Below are 24,326 nucleotides of genomic sequence, written 5' to 3'. Positions count from 1 at the left end.
AGTTCAACCTTTAGTCTCAACATAGATATTTTAGCAAGCATCTCACAAGAAGCAAATGTGTTACTTTCATGGATGAAAGAGAGCTTTGACTTTCTGGGTCCTAAAACTCTTGATAAACACTTATGCTGTTTTACACCTTGGATTGACAGGCTGATTCAGGATAATGAGTGCCTTGTTTTTCATTGACACAGACAGCTGGAATGTCCAAGTTCCAAAGCATAAAAACCTGAGAAGACAAGACAGAAGTAGTTGCTACACAATGTAAGTGGTGGAAGACTCACTTTGCTTCTAGATTCTCAAAACTAGCTGTGACAAGAAGTAGGAAAGATTTCCACCTCGACTCAACTTTACTCAAAGAAATAACTTGTTGACAATTAATTCTGTTTAGGAATGTCACTGTGCTACTTTTGCCTTAGTCATCAGAATGACTAGCTGAACTTTTAAGATGTGCCCACAAAGTAAACGACCCTGTCCTCTAATCCCCCATGGCAGTCCCACAGCCTGAGAGCATCAAAGGAAATGACATCGAGCTACACACCAACCCAGAACTGAAAATGGGCACAGCAAGCACTGGCTTGTGCATCTGCTTTGGTCCAAGCTCACCAGAATGGTCTTGAAACCCAACACACTGGTACACTGTGAAAGGTTACCCTGTTTCTTCCAGAAGAACAATCTCTGGCACATAACTTTTAAGCGCTCCCTGCTACAACCTACAGGGACTCCACTATGTGGTTTCTCCCACCTTCTGACAACTCACCCAATGGACCCGCCCGACCCACACTTCAGTAACTGCTACTTTAATTTGACAGCTGGACCGTTCACTCTTCATTCTCACCACTCAAGTGCAGTTCAGTCCACAATTACAAAATCTGAGTGTTAATGTGAAGACAAGCAATGCTCTGGCTGGGGTCAGAGGTGAAGGGTGCGCAGGATTACACCTAAGCAAGCTACACCTCCATCCGATTAAGGCCACTGCTAACCCTGCTACCGTTTCCTCTGAAGAGGAAAAATACAAGTGCAGCCCTCTTAAGGGCAGTAGGGTGACAAACACACAAGACCAGAGCTCAGTAGAATCTAGTAAAAGTTAAATACATAGAAATATTTGCCTCATTTATCTCTGCAGTCTAAATTACATGTTTTCTTCTAGCCATTATGCAAAACTCCCAAGGAAAGGCTACATAATAAGAGTGACAAAAACAACCTTGCAGACACCTGTAAAATAAACTAATTGTTCCATGGAGTCTATGAAGATGGTGTGACAGCCAAGCAGAGAAAGTATTTTCATCAAGAATAAGTCGAGTAATATGATGACAAGCTTGCAGTTTCTCCACCTACAAACCACAATTACATAAATAACTTACCATTAAAATTCCTATTTATGTAAGCACAGGCCTAATCACCTACACATAAGGCATTCAAAACGTATTATTAGGGCATGTTAAGGCCTACTAAGGTGTAATACAGCATCCTAAAGACACCACAATCTCCAGCAGCGTAGCAATGAAAAGAAACTGCAGCATCAGTGTCTTCAGTTTCAAAATCTGAATACACAGAAGGTGGCAGGATTATGCACTAGAAGCCCCATTGGCCAACCTATTCTCCTTGCCACACCCCTTCCTACAGGTTATTTCTGTCTCATTGAGAACACCACTTGATCTCTGCCACCTGATGGCACGAACACCAGGTACACTACATCAAGGCCATGACTACAACCCCAGCCTCACTCTGCATTTCTTAAGAAACATGATTCTTCCCCCCAAAATGCTACTGTCTTATCACTTCACGGCTGACCTTCTCAGTTCCCTTCACTGAACATCCTTAGCTTTCAACCAGCCTCCCCTCTGAGCAGTGTAGGATATACGATTCACAAGTGACAAAGGTGACTGTTTAATACACTTGCAATCAACAGGTCTTTTCTGACAACTCCGAAACAAAGTGAATTCTGAACTGAATTCACAACACAAGGCTACCCTCCTTGACAGCAGCAGCCCACAAAGACCCCATTAAAAGCTACCTACATGCCTCTCCCACAGAAAGTCATGCCAAACAGCTGTATTCAGCAATAACAGCTCTCCATTCTGCTATCCTGCGAGCAAGACCATCGCTCACAGCAAAATGAGCTTCAGTGATTTAAGAATGTCAATTTGCCACTGAGTTTGACCAGTGACCTAAATCTTGCTTGCACACTTCAACCAGGTACAGAAAACCTTGGCTATTTCACCTTCTCAGTATTTCTGAACCAGGCAGCCAGTTACTTTTCCAAGAAATGTAAAAACCAATGTATTTATGTACTCACTTAGCAACAATTTCATTTCTTACTACAGCCGGAAAAACAAAAACAGGGCTTTGTTGATTCATACTCATGTTTCATGTAATCTGATAGTTTGAGAGCTGAGACTGACTATTCCTAGTTTTTGTGGCACCTTCCCAATAGGTCACAGTTTACAATTTAAGAAGGTACTCATGGGTCACAAATTACATCTACATGCAAGAGGTATAATCCCGTCCAGATGAACTTCACAGCACTGCTCTGCTGGCATGCTGCATAACCCTGCCCTTTGCCAAAGGGGAATTCGGTGTTTCACAGGGAGATACCAACAGAGCGAGCAGCAGTATTGCTGTGAAACCCATGCTTGAGGTGGATCACTCCTATCTCATACTTCAAACAACAAAGACTCCCCAAGAAACTCAAAGAGCAGATCGGGTCGTAACAATGTAACATCTAGCTAGAAATAAAAATAAAATTACTTGTTTTTCTCCACCTTTAAGCAAGAGCACCTCAGTGTGGTTGGAATACACAAGACTAAGTGTTGCCTGTGAGATCCATGCCCAGGTACTACTTAGTTTGTTGTTTTTTATTGCCCTCTTTGTTTTGTAACCCCCTTTAATCACCTCTCAGAGCTGGTTTTAGAAGAAAAGTGCTACACAAAGAGTTATTGCCTCATCAGGAACCCATCACTTCTTTGTCTGACATCTCTTTTTAGAGTACAAATGTTAATCCAGTTCCAAACTTCTCTATCTATCTAACTCTTGTTTATTTGTACATGCAGAGTTCCATCAAAAGTGCGCTCCTCACCCGCTCTCAGTCCGGTCCTGCCACACCACTCCATTCCTCTCAGCCTTCAACACGCTGCCAACACTCTTTCAGCTGTGCTCTTCCACAAACACTACTACTGCCTCTTCCCGGTGCAGACTCCTTCAATCCAGCCCCCCTACAGAGGAGATGTTTTTCCCAGGGACTCAGCACTCATCGTTTCGTTTCACATCCCACCCAGAAGACCGACCATTTCCTCACTCAATCCCTGCAACCCCTGCCTCAGAAATCTTGCTCTTCCACTCTCCAACAGGAGCTGACAGTGCTCCTTTTGCAGCCTGCAAACAAAAGCTTTCTCCAGCAGTGAAGAGAAAAACAGATGAAGAAAAAAAATAAAGAAAAAAGGTGATTTAAAGGGGTTGGTGGAGGGAAGGAGCATGCTTAACTCAAAGACATGCTTAAAAACATGTACCTGAATTTGTAAGGTTTTGACCAATTCTACAGATACAGCCACACAGGCACTTGGGAGACACTGCCCCGTTTTTTCATCTTTGGTTGCTGCAGAGTCAAATGCTACAAGGACAGCAACCAAACCTTCCCCTGGGAGGGCAAACACACTGCTGGAGAATCGGATTACTCCCTGTCTGCCACATCTGCAATCCTCATCTCAGGCAACAAGAATTTGAAGGATGATGCTCCTTGCCCTCTGCAGCACACAGTATTCACATTCATGTTCAGCCACATAAAGAGACAGGCGCCCATTTTGCATTCCAGGTCTCCAGGCACAGCTGCACACATATACACAACACACAACCTTCACTTAAGCACTACTTTTAACACTAGACTTCTAGCAAACTGAAGCATGTAGCAGATACTGGTTTTAAGCACTGAGAAAAATCCTAAAGCAATGGGATGAAGTGAGCTAAGTGTCTTCAGTCTACTACTATACTCCTAGACTACTACTACTGAAGAATATGCATATGTCTTTATTAATTTCATTGCAGTCTGGACAGGAAATGCCACAGATGCTAGTGTCTTCATAAGATATGATCTGATTAGAACTGAAGTTAAATTGTGGGTTATTAATACTCATTTTTCTTGCCTAGCCAACTTCTTACTATCAGAAAGGAGGAAAGTAGTTGAATGCTAACAAGAGCCAAGTCCTTTTTTTTCCCTTGCTGGTCATATATTCTATGATGAAATATATAAATACAGAAGTGGCACTTGACGACTAGAAGTCAGCAACATCAGTTACAGCCTGCAGCCATAAATTCCAACCATCAGCAATGCTGTTCAGGCATGTATTTTGTAGTAATTTAATTATTAAATTATTCATGTATGTAATCACAGATGGGGGTGGGCCTACTTTTCTGGATAGTTCAGTGAAGTCACAAAAGTTGGTAATTTGTGGCTTCATAACCATATAGTTGTAGTTTCAAAGTAACATTTTTCAAAAGAGAGTGAGTCAAACACTTTGTTGGCATTCCAAACCAGGCAAGGATTAACAATTAAAAATGTTCCTGATAAAAGATGCTGTTCTCTTCACTTTCATGGTACTGATTCAAGTGCAGAAACTCTAGGTTACTTTTGTGCACAGACAGAATGGGTTTGAGATAAATAAGGGGGAAAAAAAAGTAAATTTTAACATGCCTGCCTCCAAATCTATGTAAAACCAACTGAAATACCCTATGAAACCACAGGTGATACACCTGCTTACATTGTTTGAGAACTTTGCTCCCAGTTTCATTCATTCACATGTATTCTTGAAGCAAAGCTCAATCTGAAACTTCAAAATCAGAACCACAGTTTGACTTCATGAGTGATTATCTCACGTTCCTAAAATGTTCTCTTAGTGTGGTAAGAACAAAGCACATCATCGATCCAATCTCTTGTGTTTTAACTAGATTTGTAAGAGGATTCTGGACAAAGTTATTGACCCATAGCATTAAAATGCAGCTGTACAGAGGACATAAGGATAGATAACTACAGAACTAGTGTAACTTCAGAGTAATTTTTTTTAATCCCCATTAAAAGTACATCACAAATAGCTTTTCACTAAGCAGAAACTTTTAAGTTTTACATCAAAGGTAAGGACTCCATCACCAAAACTTAGGATGAAATACTTGGTTTTCTGAGTTACTGTTCACAGAGCCCTGAGGAGACTGCTCCCCAAATCGCTAAGAGATCTGCAACAATCAAGCTAAAAAAATACTCTGTGCAGACAATTCCTGGTGGTACTTAGTAGAAAACAAGGCACAGCATACTGAGGCAACCTAGGCAAGTTGTTCAGGTTACACTTACCTTCTTAACACCATGAGTTGCACAAATTTTTCCTTTTGTCATCGACTACAAAGAGACACATGATTCTCCCTGGCAAGTACCCCACTATTTAACAGATAACAATTTTTGCTATCATATAACATCAGGCACCTGTTGTTCATCTGAAGTCACATGAACACTCATTCCACTGCTGGAAAATGGGAACAGAATTAGTAGTGAGGGTTCAACCACAGCAGCTATAAAACCCTCAGTCGCTCAGCGTACAGAATTACAAATGACCAAAGCTACTAGCTTTTTTTACAAAGACCAAGCTCAAGAGTCTTTAATGCAAATACATTTATAACAAATAAACATTGCAGAATCAAAATTGGAGGGAGTAGACTGAAACAGCCAAAGACATTCTTGCTTTATTCTCCACCCTCCTAGAGAAGCAACTTCTGACAGCAGTTTGATCAGTACAGAATACTCCCACAAACTAAAAGCTTTTGTCTTAGCTAGATATTAGCCATGTGGTTAAGTACATTCAAGAAGTCCTTGTATTAATTTGGCAATTTTCAAGTACCTGGCAGCCAGTCCTTTTACAGGTAACAAATAACCCCTTTTTGCCTGCAGAGCATTGAATCAAAATCCATCTCTTCCAAGTCCATAAACACACTGAAAATCCTATTTAGCTGAAGTCTACTTGCTGACTCAGGTATTAACATTAAGTTCTCTCAAACGAAAGCATTATGACAGACTTGTGTTCTATTTAGCAATATCACACCTCCTACTGATAAGATCTGGGTTAGATATTACACACCTATGACATTTTAAAAGAATAACATCTGAATAATTGAAATACACACCAGCTGGAAAAACATTACAGATGTCTAAGGATAGAAAGGAGAAGGCTTTAATACATTCACTATTTTATGCAGGTCAACCACATGAAGAAACAAAATACAAACACTTCAGTCTTTCCCGAAGTCTTTTCTCAAGACATTTGACTTGTACTTTGGACTTAAGTAGTAGTTAAGTAGACGGATACACAACCACCTAGGCAGAAAATATTTTTTTAGTTGTACCACATAATCATTAATATCATTAGTGGTAAAACTGCATACTTCAGCACCACCTAGACTATTTTCTTGGTTACTGTAAAGATAAATTTGAAAACCAGGTGTCACGAAATGCAATATTGTTTCAGGGCTTTGGTTTAGCAGCAATTTAGGATTTATTAATATTTGAGATATATTACAATATTAGGTTGTATCATTATTAACAGCACGTAATCATCAGCCAATTTAACAGAATGATTCAGTGGAATCTGTTACAATCAAAATAGTGACTTAAAGATTAAAAAATGGGAAGGGTCACACAAAACTTACAGCAAGGTTGTGCACACAGGTGGAGGTTAAATTCAAACTGTACGTAGGGAGGGGCAGACCAACAATCCCACACAAAATTACGCATACACACACAGAGGCAGGCAGACAAATAGCTCTGAACCAACTGCACAGAGAGGTTAATCTATGATTATGAAATTTTACAATTCCCCTTTACGTGAGTTTTGTGAATAACTCACTTTTTATGTGCTGGCATTCATCAACAGGCAGTCAGTGAACCTCAAGAAATCAGGTCTTTCAGCCCTCATTAAATCGTTGACAGACAATCTTTCAATCCTGACAAAATCTACCCTGAGAGGCGCCCCAGATGCCCGGGGACATCCTGGGTCACACAGCATGCTGCAGTCTCCAAGAGCGCTAAAGATCTCTCTCTCTCTCCCTCGGATCTCGCTACCTATAGGATCTCACAATGGCTGGCTCTGGACAGGATTCTCCACTCTGGCCACAGTTTATGCTGGGTCATTCTGGCAGACAATTCAGGCAGAGTACGGCCTAGGTGTGGCATGGAGTTGGCCTGGCCACCCCAGCTCCAGGCTACTGCACTTGCCACCAAGGTAACAGCAAGGCCTTATCCCGATGTACCACTCAGGCTGCCCAGGTGTGGCCCAGACTGCCTGAAGCCCGAATCATTGCACTTGTATCCAAGATAACAGCACAATAGGGCTTATCCTGAGATCTCACAGTGGGCAAGGCTGCACCACCACACCAGGTAACTGGAGTAAAACAGTAAAAACCTCAAAATATCCCCAAGTTGTGTTCAGAAAGTGTTACATACAATAGCTTTAGATTAAATTAGGCGTTTTCATTGTTAGCATTGCAATGATGGGCAAAATTGTCTCTACAAGTCAGTATATATTAAAAGGAATACTGCTACATTTTATGACAACTAAACAAAATAAATGCTAAATAGGTACCAAGAAGAAAGATTCAAAAGTATAATCTGGTCTTACTTTTAGCAGAAAAATATGAGTGCAGACTCTTTTGGGTTGGAATAACTTGATTGTTTGCTTGACATCTCAAGTTCTGAACTTCTCTTCCTCACAAAGTGAGTAAATCAGAAAAAGTCCTTACTGAACAGAAATAGCTTGATCATTACAATCTACTCAAGAGCCACAGAACACCAATATCTTCAGATGCGTACAGCTGTATTGTAAAAGCTGGTTCAACAAAGGTAGGAAGGTAAAATTTGATTTGATAAAGTCTCATTGCAGCAGAGAAAAATGAAGCTTGCATTTTGTTTGCTGGCAGAAAAATAATATTCAATTCACAAGAGCACATATAACAAAACCAAACATGCAATCTATTGCTTTTAAAACTTTTACTGCAACATAACATTGAAGTGAACAGTAATTAGATACCTATCATTTTTCCCAAGAAGAAAAGATGTAAATGGGGTAATTTTACCTTTACGTATTAGCTTCTCAGATCATTTGGGGGGGGGGGGGGGTGCAAAGGAGAGGGTGGCTCTTAATGAACAAAACACTTTTAACTGAGATTGGCTTTCATTTGGGAAAAAAACACCAGCATTGTTTTAACCAAAAATGCTGCGCTTCTTGCACAACTTTAACACATCTGAGAAAGCAAAGCAACTACCCATATTTTGGCATTCATGTTTACATGTGCTCAGATATTTTAGATTTCACAAAGCCAGTATTCAGTGTTGCCATGAAATACAGACTGTAGAATCTAGGTAGTACAGGCTACTTCCTATACCAATACTAAGTAGATAAAGGAACTTGAAGCATTACACTACATTTCTGGAACTACTACAGTAAGAGTGAAAACCTAGAAAAAGTTAACCTACAGTTTATAGAATGAACTAATTATCTGCAGAAGCTGATTTTTGGTTGTATATTATTTTATACTGTGTGATTTTCTGCATCTGCTAATTGAAAGCAGGCATACTTGCTGCTTTCTTTGCTTTGTTTGCTATATTTTCTTCTCCCCCGCTCCCCATATACCATACATCACGCATTATGAATATAAGCCCAAATATCCCATACAATCCAGTGAACAAAGTTAGTGTAATGCACTGGTGTGAGGCGTGAAATAAAAAAATGTCTCTCAATCTTCATCAAAGTTCTGTTGTAGAAGAAAGTTGGCAGCCAGGTTTTCGTTCTTCTCACAAGCAAAATATGCCTGTATCACAAGTCCTTCAGGAAATCCTAATGCCTTTAACTGAAGAAAAGAAACACATTTAGAAAGCACATTTTGTAAATTAAGCTTCTTTGTATGTGTAGTACCATGAGATGCCTTCTTGAAACAAACATTGCTGCCTAGCTCAATGCAGCCTTTAGTAAGCTAAGAATAAAAAGGTGTAGCCTCTGTCTTTATTAAACAAAATCCTCACTTGAAAAATTGATTTGAATGAGTAATGATGCACCATAAAACATGTCACCTCTCTATTCACTGCCACATTAAATCACCGATACAGATCTGAGTTACAATGATGTCAGGAAGTAACAGCACATGACACTAATGTAGAAAACACAAACAAACTAACCTTCAAACTATGCCCATTTTAAACGATTAATTACACAAAGCTCATGATTTTTAACCTGGAACAAAAGCTCCCAGCCTGTAATCACTAGTAAGTAACCCAAAACAACACATTAGGCCATTTTCTCAATTGTTCGAACTGCACTCCATGAGAAGTAAGCTGAGAGCAAGCTTTTTCAGAAGTCAAGGAACTAATTAATGTCTGGGACACAATGACAACAGGGCATGACAGTACTAGAGAAAAGCTCATTACTGTGCCAAGGGAAATTACTTTAGCCTGTGCTAAAGACATTTAGCAGACCAATCTTGTTTTTGCCAAAGGCAAGTATGTACAACCATTTGGACATCCTCACTGCAGCTGCAAGGCTTTTTACATACAGGGCAGACCAAATCTCTGCAAGAAACTATGTCCTATTATTCCTTACCAAACATTCTTAGATTTGATTTCATGCTTACATACAGTATGAATATGTCAGCTGTAATACTAAGACACATAAATTTAAAGGTATGTCTTTCATGGAAAGGGGAAGAAGCATGCAGATCTCTGTTGGGGTTTGGAACAGGTTGTAGAGTTAATGCTCTACTGCATAAAAGAGTTTTAAAAGGGCAATGCTGCAGACTAGAGAGGATGATCTATGAAGAAGTACATGGATAAACAGTTTTATTAATCTATTGTCAATTTTCTTGAGATCTAGAGAACGGACATTTATATTCAAAATGTTCTTTTCTGGTGATCCTTACATGTTTTGCTTTGCCAGTTGAAAAACACCGTCTTTGATATACAAAAAGACTTCCACAGCATGACGTCTTTGCAATTCGTTCTAAAAACATCTGAGGCGTTGCCACCTATGCAAATCCCTACTTAATCGGTGTGACACACGGTATTTATGAATGCAATATACCGCCCCCAAGTATATTTTTACAGACAATGTTTATCTGTATTTTTAGAAAGCTATAGTTAACTAATTCTCATGGATAGACAAATAGCTGGCTTAAGTAGTCAACTAATCTACTTAACTATGACAGCAAGTACTTTGCAAACAGTACTCATGCAGACACACCTTTGTACCCAGAAACCTACCACAGCACAACCTATAACAGTACTACCAGTGGGTTTTGCGAGAGGAATTGCTGCCTGAGTTCCCATTCCCGAGAGAAAATGATTCAATTACTACTTGCAGTCTCTGATCACTTAAAAGGCACTGCATTTTCTCGGTAAGGCAGATTCAAGAGATTTTAAACTCAATGGCTATACAGCAAGAGATGTGATTTGAAGCAAGACTACAACAGCTACAAATTATCAAATATGAAATATCAAAATTTTTGCGGAACTAGTGACCATAAACAGAGTTTAAATTCAGGCATGTCTTAAACATGCACCAGAGTCAACCACCTAGAGTTAAAGCCACACAAATGTCACAAAAGAAAAGCTCACCCTTTCTATAGCTTCTTTCTCCTGAGGTGTTACTTGAATGTAGTTCATATGACCATTTCCAGCTTCAGCTACGCCTCCAGTGCTGGCACCATCATCACTGCCACTTAAGCCCTGGCGGGACTCAAGAACTGGCTCATTCAACATATGAATAAAATGCTCCTGGTGTTGGCTTATTTGCTGTGATGCATGGGAAAAAAGAAATAAAGCTATTTGAACCTGCCAACAGGCAAGTAAGAATATTTACTTTCAGTGAATTAAGTAGTCAAAAGAATGTCTAAAAAGTACTTAGAAAAAATTATTAAATCTAATCATAAGAAATGCAATTTCCTGGTTTGGTTCAATTGCAGTGACCCTTCCCTCTTCATGATGATCTCTGCAACTCTTCTAAAAAGAGACTCAAGACTCAATATTAATGTAAAAGAAAATACGTTTTGTACAGTTAACAACTGCTGAAAAGCCAAAATTAGAATATTTTAACTGCTATTAACATACTATCCCAGCTAACATCAACCTAGCCCTTTCTTGTAAAGCCACATAACAGTCATCAGCATCATTGTGATGTTTTAAGATTCACCTGCAGTAGTTGAGGGTTTTCCCGACCAATCTGCTGTAGCAATGCTGGTAAAAGAGAAGGATTTTGCTGAATAATTTGTCTCATCTGCTGGAACTGAGGCTGATTTCGTAAAAACTCAAGTGGATGTCCTGAAAAATCAATGAGATAACATGTTTTTTTAAAAAGCTACCAAGGTTCTTAATAATATACATAACCTACAATATAACTGCAGATAGAAACAAGAAAGTGGACAACACACTCCTCGCTGCAGAACATAGGAGCTTCCTCATGCTAACTTACGCTAGGTTGAAGCAGGAATTCTTCATACTAAGATTAAACAATGCATTTTCTTTTCACCCAGTCTTCTCCTAAGATCCAACCACCCTCTGTCCTTGATCTTCTTACGTCTCATCTCTAAGTTTAACTTGTTCAGACACACCAGGTTGGATAACTACTGTCTTGCCTCTATGCCTACACTGGAGTTCTCTACCTCCTGCAAAAGGTCAATACTGTTCTTATATATATGCTCTCCTGTTAGGTACTGTCTTGCACACAGCAGAGCCTCAGTGCTCTGAAATATCCCATTCCCCTCGTTCTCTCTTTATGGATGATGTCATGTGTGACTGTCACTATTACCTGTATGTTTAACACTCTTGCCTCTATCAAGGATTAATTACACCTCAAACACCATCTCTGCCACAGTCTAAGGCAGGTCTTTCCTATTCCTTCAATATGATCCTTCCACGTATTTGTTTCTCTAAGAGAGTTCTCTTCAGCAGGTGCCAAAAACTCTGCCCAGTGCTGCACTTACAAGTAAGGAGTCATCCTAGGTCATGGACAGGTCTCTCAGGTGCTACACCTCACAGCTTTACTGCAAGTTTCTCCCTTGATACTCCCAACTTTCAAGCAGTAAATGCGTTAGTATAGTCACAGTTACCAGTACCGTTAGCCATGAAGTAGGAAGCCAGAGTTTAAGTGACAGAGAAGACACCCCCTCCAAATTTGTGGTTTTACATTTAAATCAACAATATCAAATCAAAGGAATTGTGCAACTTCACAGCATTTTTAGAAACGTCATGTTTTATTCCAGATGTATCCACATACAAGCCCTTTGTTCCAAGCAAGTAACAGACTTGGAATTTCCATGTTACATCACTTACTTAGTTCACTCTGATCAGTTCACAAGCACCAGGAACTTAAAATTCACTGCAGCAGAGAATGCTTAAATGCATGTGTTTATTACATCCTCTCAAGCAAAACCTTTCTTACCTCCTAATGAGCTAGTAGTTGTAGGGATAGTTGCTACTGCTGCTGCCACCGCTGAAGACTGAGAGGCACCAGTGCTTGCTGCTTGAGGGGGTTCAGCCACAGCCTGATTATCTCCAGGAATACCCTAAAGCCACAGTTCACATAATTACCTACAGAATGCTAAAAGATATGTGGTTTACTGCATGTATTATTTAGTTTTCAAAATGAAGGAAAAAACAGTAATGCTTTTACTGCATACAAAGCAAGATGATGCAATGTGTTCACATTACAACTGGAAGAGAATACTGTGAAAAGAGAAATAGTTTTTTGACAAGAAAACTAAGTGGTTTGTATAGCAAGGCGGTAAAGCACACACTGCATCAGTTTAAAATACATTTTATTCACAAACAAATACTTGCTTTGAATCCTGTTCAAAGATATTCAATATGAATGAAAAAGTTAAACTAAATACACTGTGCCAATATGTTATAGTGTTATGCAAATAAACTCATGTGACAGAAACAGTATTGTAGTACACAATGCTAACAGTGAGATTATAGATGCCATACAATCTGGCAAGAAATTAAGAGGAGATATAAGAACATGGCACTTTGGACTGTGGTACACCATTTACTGTATCTGAAATGTGAAAAGGCCTGTATGTTGCCAAATTTTAGCAGCTAAAAAAGCCCAGTTAATTTTCATGCTGTTTATTTTCCATGTGCAAGCAAGTTCATATAGGAACTAGTTGATCAGGGGGGTGAAACTGACAACTCAAAAAAAGAGCAATTACATTAAAATAGAATGTGGGTTATACAACTGAGACAGAGCTTTCTGCTGCATAGGAACCCTACGAACTTCCCACCCAAACCATGTTACTGAGCTCCTGCACCAAATTTGTCCTTTCCATCCTCCACCCTGAAGCTCAGAAACACAGGCAGCTTGTCACAGGACAAACACCAAGAAATATTCCTATATGAGCACAAAGGAAGTTTCCTATATGGCTACAAGCCCTGGTGGTACAGGTGCCCAACAGGAACCCAAGAGGCAGACTCCACACAATAGTAAATCTCCTGATACACAAAGAGTCATATAATAGGGGGAAGAGGTAACCTTAGGTAGACCTAACCCCAAAGGGGCAAAACTATACAGGACCTTCTACCTTACAACACTCTGATTCCAGGGCATCAAAAAATTCCATTTTTCTACAGTCTTCCAGTCTCAGATCAGTCTGAGAAGGTATCAGCACTGGTATAACTGAATATGTTTCACCTGCCTCAAATGAAAAAGTCACCCTGCAGGTGAGGAACCACAAAACATAAGGAACAGACTAGGTGGAAATAATCTCAATACTTCAGTGCAACCAGACAATGAAGAAGTCTGGCAAATCCACCATAGGAATCAGAGCTAGGTAACGTAGACCGAAAATCTTGCTATCACATGTTCTTCACAATTCATTCATCACTATAGTTGAAGAGAAAGGACATATACACAGCTAATATAAAGGCTACATCTGGAAAGGGAGACCTTGACAGTGTTCCACGCAAAACTTTGCATTACCTGGAAAATAAGCAGCACATCAAGGTATAAATCACTTAATCATCAAGTCCACATTTAAGCCGCTCAGAAAAACACATACAAGTTTTGCCTGCTGCAGATTTCATTACCATTATATGGCTTGGTCAGCTTCCTACACATCCCTTCCTCCACAGAGGGAAAAGAAAATTTCATTCATGATGTAATTAAGAGGTAACTCTTATCAGTGCCTCATAGAGCATACAGATTAAATACCTTTTCCCATCAAACCAGTCATTTCTGAGCAGCTAAGTGTACTGTAGGAACTTGGGTTAATCTCATAAAATTACTGGTTGATTTCATCTACTCACAGGCATGTGTTGCCACTGCAATCGGTGCCCAAATCAAACAGCATATGCTTGTTTAAACCTTAAATTTGATCTTGAATGAAAGCACTATGGAAACTATTCCAATCAAATTTACGTAGAGATGGTTTGTCATCTTGAACATCACCTTAACTCTTAAATGGCAGCTTGAAGTATCAGCCTCTAAATAACTGGGACTGTGCATCATTATAATCAGAAAAGACCGAGTGAGGTGCATGCACCTTGTTCCAACAGACTACAGCTCGACATCAAGTCACATGCAATTAATTTTGAATGTTAACATTGTCTGGAGAGCAGAAAGGCCATTTTTGCCTTATGGTGGTTTTAACAACTGTTCACTCATTAACTAAGCATCAGCGCAGTTTTTAGGTAATATTGCTCTCCACAGGGCAGTAATCACATCAGGCCCAGCCCAAGCACAGTACACATTTACAACAGTGCAATTCCACTTGGAAGGATCCTAAACCTAAACCAAGCTAGTCTGACTGCCTGACCACTCCAGGGCTGACCAAAACTTAAAACATGTTAAGGGCATTGCCCAAAGGCCTCCAACATTGACAGGCATGGGGCATCAACCACCACTCAAAGCAGCTTGTTCAGTGTTTGACCATTCTCACAGTAAAGAATTATTTCCAAAAAATTTCAAAACTACGAGGCTCTAACCAATGGTTTGGCTCTTGGCAGGAGAAAGGGTGTCTCTCCTAATCAAAGGATAGGAAATTGTTGTTTCAAAATGAGTTCTGAATCTAAATGCCTCCAAAGATAAGTCTGGGGCACAATAAAAGCATCTTGAGACCTCCTTCCATGATCACAGCTCAAGGACACAGGATTACTTTTAGATCCTCATCTGTGAAAACTGAAGAGTTCATCATGTGAGCCACAGACAAGTGGAATCTTCAGTGATCATGTTAGGAACAGCTATGCTTTAAACATAAATAACTTGACATTTTCTTTCCAACACTTTCAGGTATGTTACAGTTAGGTAGCAAGCATGCCAGTGACTTTAGTTGTAACTGCTGAAGAAAAACTTTTATAATGAAATTTAAGTTTTACAACTGGAGGTAAAGATGCCAATTTTCTCAACAATCTATCAGGAATTCAATCTGCATACATCTAACAATCTATCAGGAACTCAATCGGCATATATTATACAAAAACTAGTTCAATACATCTGGATGTGATAATTTAATAAAGTTCAGATTTGTAACAATGAAAAAACACATTAGTGAAAAAACAGTATGCTAGAGAGGAGACTAAATGTAACAGAAATACTCATTAAGCAACAAGGTTCCAGACAGATTCTCTGGTCATTACAATTCACCTGTCAGATTAAGGTAAGCAATGATAAGTAACCCCAAAAGCCTCTAAAACAACTCACAAGACTTCCAGTAAAGTGAAGCTACTCAGAAATCTATTTTCTCCCATACCACTTAAGTTATTTCATCCCTGAAACTATAATTATTGGATGAGAAATTGTTTATTCCCCAAAACAGTGCTTAAAACACCGGTTAAATTAGGCCCACTTCAAAAAACCACAAAACCATTCCATTTCAGAAGTAATTAAGAACACTGCCTTATTAGTAAAAACAACTAACTGGAACTTAAAAATGTCTTTGTCATGTTATAGATACTAATACAACAATATAGCTAATGCTGTCACTAAGATGTTATATAAAATCATTTCTTGACCTAATCATGGGCAGCTAAAACCACCACAGTAACTGGACATACTTTACCTATATATCCATTTATGTCAACAAAGAATAAAAGCAAAGAAATTATAGTTAGGGATGACTTCAGTATTTCATGTAACATATTATGACCCTCAATCCAAATCTCAGCCTTCCAGACGCTCTGCTTAGAGATATTGTTCGTCTATGAACATGTTGTTACTCTGATTGGACAATATTCAATATAACAAGTAAACCAAAGTTCAAATTATTCTTTAATAAAACATAAAAGAACAGAGTGCAGGTAAAATAAACTGCTCACCATTAAAAGGTACTCCACTGCTCTGTCAGGATTGTTGAAGCTGGCTCTCAGCGCCGCAATTACTTGTTCTCGTTCATAGCCCATTGACATGATCTCAGTCACCATATTCTCATAGGACTGACCTGTCACTAGAAGTAACATGACCGTCATTTTAAGGGAAGAAGGCAAAGGAGGACAAAAACGTTTCGATGGATAAACTTAATTTCTACCCAAATTTGAGTTGTTCACTGGAGAGTAAAGAATAGCTCACATTAAACTTGCCATTGTTCTGTTGCTTTAACTCCAAATCTATTCTGGTGGTTTCATTATGCATTTGACTGGAATAGTAGAGGGTAATGAACACAATGAAAACTTCTGTTGAAAAAAGGAACACTTGTGAAACTGCTGAGCTCATAATTGAAATAATATCCCCACTCTGTGCTTTCATCTAAGGTCAAGGGCATCCTCACAGCTCATATTCAACTCTTGATGTAATCAATCAAGAGAAGTCTCCTGCAGTGTAAGTTTGGAAATTAAACTTTCCAGGCACAAATCTGTCTGTCAAAATGCTAGCCATTGCAGCTTGTCCAAATAAAGACTTGACACTGTGCTGTGGTTAGATGGACGACACATAGAAATGGCCAAGTTACAACTGAGCATTGCTGTACACTGGTGATGATGATCAAAGTAATTTAATCAACTTAACATGCATCAACTCAAGCACAAGACTTAGAAGTTATACTTGGGAAAGCCATTCAAGACCTCAATGAGTGCTCACAAGAACAAGTTATTAATGTGTATTTGACTAGACATCCATCACATCAAATTCCCCACCTCTTATAGCACAAATGGACTAAAATTGGCCCACTCCTGCAGCCATCAAGGCAAAAGGGTACACACACTATATATGAAGCAATTTAAGGACAACTGATGACTACAGTAATGCTATCAAAGGGAAAAACACAGCTTTTCGTTATCCATTATTTCCTATCATTCAAAGTAGACATCAGGTTTAATAATTCAAAAAAGTAACTCTTCTACTATCACTTGTAATTAAACAACTTAAAGGGCACCTTCCCATGCAAAACAAACAAACAAAAAAATCCAACACAAACCCAGGCATTAAAATACCATTTCTTTCATTGGATATTCCTGATCTCACCAGAACCCTGCTACTGACTGCAACACTAGTAGCAAGTTCGTGGCAGGAGAGTTAAAGAATTAAGAGTCACCACAAAAAACACAGCAGATAAAAAACCCAGAGGAAACAAATACTCTAGAGCTAATCTGTTAAGACAAGTAAGACACAATTAAAAGAACCAAACAAAATAATCAAGTTTTATTCCCCTAGGGAGAAGGTGTTTAACTCAAGGCAACATTAATGCAACCGCATTCCTTGATTTTTAAAGAATGCTTCTAAATGTCAGTGGATGTATAACTGGGGGCAATATACTCAAGCAAATAATAAAATAGCCCTAGCCCAAGGATACTTATGCACTATCGATAAAGATAAATAGTGCACTTGCATCCCTTGACTAATTTGAGTATTCATTATTTAGACTTCATAATAATAGTGCCAACTCAGGTTTAAGGGATGGTAAGTTCATAGCTTCATATACAGCTTTGAGGTCAATCATTTTATATTGAACTTCATTTTTTCAAAGACATTTAAAAAAACTCACCTAAACTTTGCTCTGAAGATACACATTTCTGTACATATATTCAGAGAAGCAAAAAAACCCAAGCAAACAATTATCCCAACACAAGGATTTTGATAAACTTACTACTCACCTTCCTTCTCAGAGCACTAGTTTACCCTTACTATTGCTAACAAACTAATCAATGTAAACAAGAGACAGAACACAATTTAATTTGACAGTTCTTAAACATTTCCATAGTTCTCTTTCAACATAAGTTAAGCAGAGAATAGAACAGAACAGAAGGAATGGAATGGGAGAATTGGTATAAGGAAAAAAAAAACAAGAAGGTAAACTTGCTCTGCACAGACTGCTATGTAAGACATAAATAAAAGCCAAAGGAGGAAACAGAATTACCCCTAATTTAGTGTACTCAATACACTTACACATGTTGTGCAAAAAACAGAGGTACTGCACAGCAGCAATGTCATGATATAATCAGGCATATCTCTACACACTGGCAATGTTTGCAGAGGTAAGTGCTGAACCAATTCTGCTCTTTTCGTTTTGTCCTTCAAGTAATATTTTAAAGCTGAATTAACTTTCAAATCCACTTCATCAAGCTACTCACAATACTTTTTGTGCCATGCCCTAAAGAAAGTGTAGGCTGTTTCACCGAAAGATATGGTTGCACAGAAACTGCATGTAGCACACAAAGCCACACCAATTTCAGTCAGCATTATCTATCTGGAAACAAACCCAATTCAATAGAGAACAATCCCTGTTTTTAAAGTGAAGTCAATTATCTTCAGACAATGTAGTTGAGAAGTCAGAGTAAGAACATGGCTAGGATCCTACTTAGGATGTAAAATAATGCTTCATTAATTTGTGCAAGCAAATTCCTTTTAAGACAGCTTCTAAAGAAGATCCATCAAAGGAGTTCATGCCTATTGCCTTGAAATTTTTTGGCATACAATCCCTGCAGTATCCAGAAAATTACACTCAAAGCCTGTTATTTTCAAATTGTTAGAGACACATGGGTTTATTGCACTGGATACCAATCAAAGAACTTTTGTATAAAATGGATTGTGAGGTCCTGCTCTCCTGCTATGCTGAAAGGAGATTTTAGAATTTTTTTTAACTGAATGAAGACCACAAGCTTAAACAAACTTGATGGTCATTACTGTTAACATGAGTATTTGTGAAGACAACATCTTAGCCACTGAGGTATAATGAAGCCACTACGGCTAATGAAGCCTGCAGCACCGTCAGTAGCAGACATCACTTGAAAAATGTAACAGGACTTGTCTGCTTGTTTCCTACAGTATCCACGTATCAAATATTTCAGATCATATGTTTCTTCAGCCTAAATCACCTTGGGCTGCTTAATTGCACCACTTGCCTCCAATACATCCATGCAAACCCCACACAAAAATGCAAGTGCAACACTTTTAACTTTTCATGCCAAGTTGCTGCTTAGTTTACAGAGATAAGACATCATAAAAAACTCCACCTCCCCCTTATTTCTAGGCTTTAATTTGTGACTCACTTAAAAAAAACCCAATATCCTCTCCAAATAAGTAGTAGTAATGAGTTGTGGGTTTGCCATAGCACTTTCCTATGCTATTCAGTATAACTGAAGGGCAGAACTATCTATTAGTTTTACCTTGTTTATTCCACTGAGAAACTAAGACATTTAAACTGTGAAAAGGGAGGAGGCATTCACTTCTCAACCCAGATGATAGCAGATTTGGTGAATTTATGCCATCTGAATTGTAAAAAGCCAGTATCAAAGCTGGAACAAGTGAATAATAAAGGCAACCATTTTATCAGACCTGCACACTGGGAAGCAAAGGTGAAAAGAAAAGCATATACATATTTATGCCCAGTCTTCTACCCAAGCCACTTCAAACTGAATAGTTAGAAGAGAAATTAAGGCAAATGGGGGAAAAATCAGGAATAAGAATCTTCTTTTTACACAATAAAAATTTACAAAGCGAAATAATCTTCAGTAAAGAGTGTTCTTGATGCTGGTTCTCAGACAGCTTCAGGTCTTAGTGAAGAGCACTTTGATTAGAACTTTAACAATGACAGATACAGAAGAGAATGTCAACATCTGCCAATCCGTCATTTGTTTCTGCTGCACCAAAATAATGTCTACATTAAAAAAAACACTCCACTTACCAAGTGCACTTATAGCATCCTCAAAAAGATTTGATCGAGATGTATCACCTGTTGTACTGTAAGATGAAGACAAGTGCAATGGTAATTATAAAACTTTGGAAAACTTCCTGTTTTTCAAAAAAAGCAGCAGCAGCTGTAACTCTAATAGCCCCTTTTGTTTCTAAAAAACCAACAAAGCTTTCCAAAGAGCTCTCTCTTGGTCTTACAGAGAGATCAGATTTTACAAACTTACAGTGTTACATTTTTAACACTTAAAGGACAACCTTCCCCCCCTACCCCCCAAAAATTTGGCTCTTGCCCATCTGCTCAGGGATTAGCCATCTGTTTGCTTGAATGCTTTAAAGGGTGGGAGAACAAGGTGGATTTTCAAAAGCATACAACAGTCTCACCAAATGCTTCCTTGTAGTCACTGGCTTGACCAAGGGGGTCAGTGACAAGCACTTATTAAAACCTCAGCATCCTACTTTACACTAGGAATGTAAACTGTTAACATGTGTAATCACTGCATCTCAAATTATCAAAGCTGTTGTATTACAGAATTAAAGGCTCACCTCCACGGACAGAGGAAAGGAGCTCCAGTCAACACAGTCAGAGCCAAGGGTGTCCCTTTTCTGGCTCCTCCCAGGGCTGTAACTTAAAGCATCAGCCCCTTGGTCTCAGGCTAACACCCCTGCTTGTCAACAGGAGAGGCTCTGCAGGTCTTCTTACAGATCACTGCCTACTTCATGGTGTGACACGCTACAGGGTGCCAGGAAAAAGCATTTGGAGATTGTGCAAGACTTATGGGATGTCTAGGGAAAAACCAAAGGCAGGGAAAAGGAAGCATCAAGGCACCCTGCAAGTTAAAATGAGTGGTAAAGAGGACAGGAGAAAAAGAGCCAGTCACATGTAAATAGCACTCGCTGGGCTATGTCCTGCATCTGATCACCACTCCATCTTGCCTTCTCATTAAATTCCCTTTTTAACTAACTGGGGTGTGGTCTCTCTAGTGTGTGTGTCTGCGTGTCTGTGCGTGTGCAAGTGCCCACAACTCACCAGGGAACCATGACAGAGATCCACATGTGTGGAGCCAGGAACTGCAAGTCCCAGTGAAAGCTACTGGGGAAGGGGCCACAGGGCTCTGTGCATGTGGGGCATTGCATGGATGGGGGCCAACTGAAGAAACAAGGGTGCACACACATTCTGTGTGGATGCAGACACTGGCATGTGAGCAATCACCAGCAGGCATCAAACTTGCCTCTGCTTAGTAGGGTAAGAGGCTTGAGAGCCAGTTGTTGAATGGCTGCAAGTCAAAGCCAGCTGCTAGAGACCAGAGGGTCTGAGAACAGAGCTGCTCTAAGCTTGTAAGCTCTGGGGGTCAGCTACTAGTAAGGCCACAGGTCTCAACCAGGTAGTGGAGTGATCCGTTTGCATGTCCATGAATAAGGCAACTGGGAGACCAGGGGATCTAGGGACCAGCCATCAGGTTCAGCGCATGTCTACTGCAAGTGATTGTCTTGGATGGATCCTCTGCATATGTGTATGCACAAGCATGTGTGTTCAAAGGGAATCTGAGTATCAGCAACTGGAGCAGGTTTGCAGGGCTCAGACAATCACATGCCCATGTATCAAAAACCCAGGACCGTAGATCTAGGGGCCAGCTACCAGACCAAAGGGTGCTACCAGAGAAATCCACATTGTTCATTTGTATGTGAGGCCATTTTGCATCAGTGTGCTTTGCCCTGAGTAGCTAGAGGAGAACAGGATGCAAGTGCTGGTGTCATATGGTTGGCTGAGTGCTGTTTTTTATTGCCACTTATGTGGCCAGCCATATATGTATTGTGTGTAGGAACTGGGAATATGTGTTCATACTTGATAAGACTTGGGGATGTGGAGCTGCAGCAGCCGCACAGAGGCTATCAAACTCAAGCTCAGTTCAGGCTGTGGGAGTCAGCAACTCCTATCAATCAGCAAGTGAAAGATCATCAGATTAATCTGAATCAGTTTTCAGAAGACACCATTAAAAAATCTGAGCAGGTTTTTACAAAGATGCGGGGTTTTTTTAATATAAGAAAAAGATTGTTCCAACAAGAATGCCTCACTTGTACCTAACACTAGTAAGATTTACAACTGGAAGAGATCAAAGGCGAAACAGGACACCAGCTTGCCGGGCCATGGCTCAATAAATCTGCACCAGTCTCAGTAATTTAACTTCTAAAGCAAATCAGAAACAAGTGGTACTCACCAAAACCACGGCAGGTGATAACTACAATGTATTACTGAAATTATTATTTTGCTGTTAAGCATGTACATTGAGGCCCCCTTACTGCAGTTTCACAACAGTAAAATCTGGAAAACCTGGAAAGCACTGCTTCAGTATCAGAGTTTTAACCTAATATTTGACTCTACCAGACAAACTGAGCAGCAAAACCCCCCACCTATTAAAATAACAAAATACTGTAAGTTATTCAACTGATAAGTGAATCTTCATTTATATCCCATTTTTTAAAGATGTCTATTTCTCAGAATTGCAAAGTTAAATAAGTTGAGTATTTAGTGCATGAAATGTGACTACATTTTCAAGGAATTTGCCAGTTTTGTTTCCTCATCATTGAAACAGTGTTTGATGGTGTTAAAAATACAACTACTTCAAAAATTAAATGTTCTGTGCACCAGTATTCACATAAATAACACAAATTATTCAAAATCAGTGTATGAAAAAAGATAGCTCAATGCTAAGCAGCATTTCAAGGGCTGTGAAATTATAGTTAACAGCATTTTTATCCCATTCAATACTTAAGCATCTTACTCAAAGTGAGCAAAAAAAGGTCATAGTATAGAATAGGGATGAAACATCTAACTTCCATTTGATTTTCTTAAGTATAGAGAACTGAGGTTAAAAGCCCTCTAGACTCCCAGAACTACCTACACACGGGATCAGGAGCATTCAGAACAAATGAGCATGTTTTATAGCAATGCTATACCCTACACTTTGGACAAAAAAGCTCTTTTCAGAAATTAAGAGACTCTTACAGCAATAAAGAACTTATGGTTCAAATCTATTCAACCTGATTCAAAATACAATCAGAGGTCTCTGAACAGGTCACATCCCTCTGAAGTCTTTTAAAGCTTTGTGAACATTAGATCTCCAGGCAGGTGAATATCCTCACTTGTTTCACTCTGTGAAGAAAAAAAAACTTTGACTCACAGAATCATAGACCTGCCTGAGTTGGAAGGGGCCCATAAGGACCACTGAGTCCAACTGCTGGCTCCACACAGGACCATCCAAGTCACAGTATGTGCCACAGTATCTCTGAAATGCCTAATGTGACCACAAGTTCTGTGTCATTTAACTTTCAACTCCATAGGTTTAGTCCCAAGATCACCCTTCCCACAGGAGAAGGTGTAAGGAGGGAGGGGCACTTCTTCCCATCAGTAATGTTATACTTGAGCCAGAGACTGAAGCTACAGTTAAGAAGAAAGAGAAATTATGTAGAACAGAGAAAATGACTGGACTAACACTGTAATGTAAAACTCAACTTAAAATCAGAACTCGAAGCGACAGCAATGGCCAGGGAAGCCGTTTTTGGAGCCTCATTCATACCTGTCAGTTGATGATGGGCTGACAGCAACCGGTACCTCAGGTGTTTTTTCTGCCGGTTTCTCTTCTTTAGGAGCACTCTCAGGTGCAGGCTCACAAGCAACTGCATCTTGTGCTGGTGGTGGAGTGGCAGGAGCTGGCACAGGGGCAGCAGCAGGGACTGGTGCAGTGACTGGTGCAGGAGCTGCAGTTGTTGAGCTAACAGCAGTAGTGGTATTTGACTGCTGAGCTGCTCCAGCTGCTGCTTTGGGCTACAGGAAGACAACAGAATTCAGACACAGCACAGAGTTCCCAAAGCCGTGACTTCTACAGTCAACACATCGATTAAGTTCTGTTAAGGCCATTAGCATTTGACATTGCTGCCTCAACATCAGGCATAACATTGAAGCATCGCAAGACATTTAATCTGTAAGGTCTTTTATTGTGTTTAACCAGGCACCCGATAGTGTCATAACAGCACTTATTTAGACACATAAGCAGTGACACTATTTGAGTATGAAGTGAAATGTAAAGATACGATCTAAATATTTACAGACAGCTACACTCTAACCATGAAAACAATACTGTGTTTCACAAAGCATATTTTTCAGAAGGAACTAAAACAGTCGTCAAAATTCAC

At 39.5% G+C, this 24,326-nt stretch overlaps 1 protein-coding gene across 1 annotated transcript in view; it reads right to left on the bottom strand.

Annotated features, from left to right (window-relative positions):
* Positions 1 to 6,184: 6,184 nt before the first annotated feature.
* The window catches only part of RAD23B (RAD23 homolog B, nucleotide excision repair protein), a 36,326-nt gene continuing 18,184 nt past the window's right edge, over positions 6,185 to 24,326 (bottom strand). The window contains exons 4-10 of the mRNA XM_084278760.1: positions 23,711 to 23,958; positions 20,128 to 20,183; positions 16,328 to 16,455; positions 12,456 to 12,579; positions 11,208 to 11,335; positions 10,634 to 10,810; positions 6,185 to 8,877 (exon numbers count right to left, since the gene is read on the bottom strand). Of these exons, the coding sequence (XP_084134886.1) occupies positions 8,764 to 8,877; positions 10,634 to 10,810; positions 11,208 to 11,335; positions 12,456 to 12,579; positions 16,328 to 16,455; positions 20,128 to 20,183; positions 23,711 to 23,958 (975 nt within the window). The 3' untranslated portion in view covers positions 6,185 to 8,763. The remainder of the gene's footprint in view (positions 8,878 to 10,633; positions 10,811 to 11,207; positions 11,336 to 12,455; positions 12,580 to 16,327; positions 16,456 to 20,127; positions 20,184 to 23,710; positions 23,959 to 24,326) is intronic.

Source organism: Gallinula chloropus, assembly GCF_964237585.1.
Source record: "Gallinula chloropus genome assembly, chromosome: Z".
Classification (NCBI taxonomy): domain Eukaryota; kingdom Metazoa; phylum Chordata; class Aves; order Gruiformes; family Rallidae; genus Gallinula; species Gallinula chloropus.
This window is presented reverse-complemented; position numbering and strand designations above follow the sequence as displayed.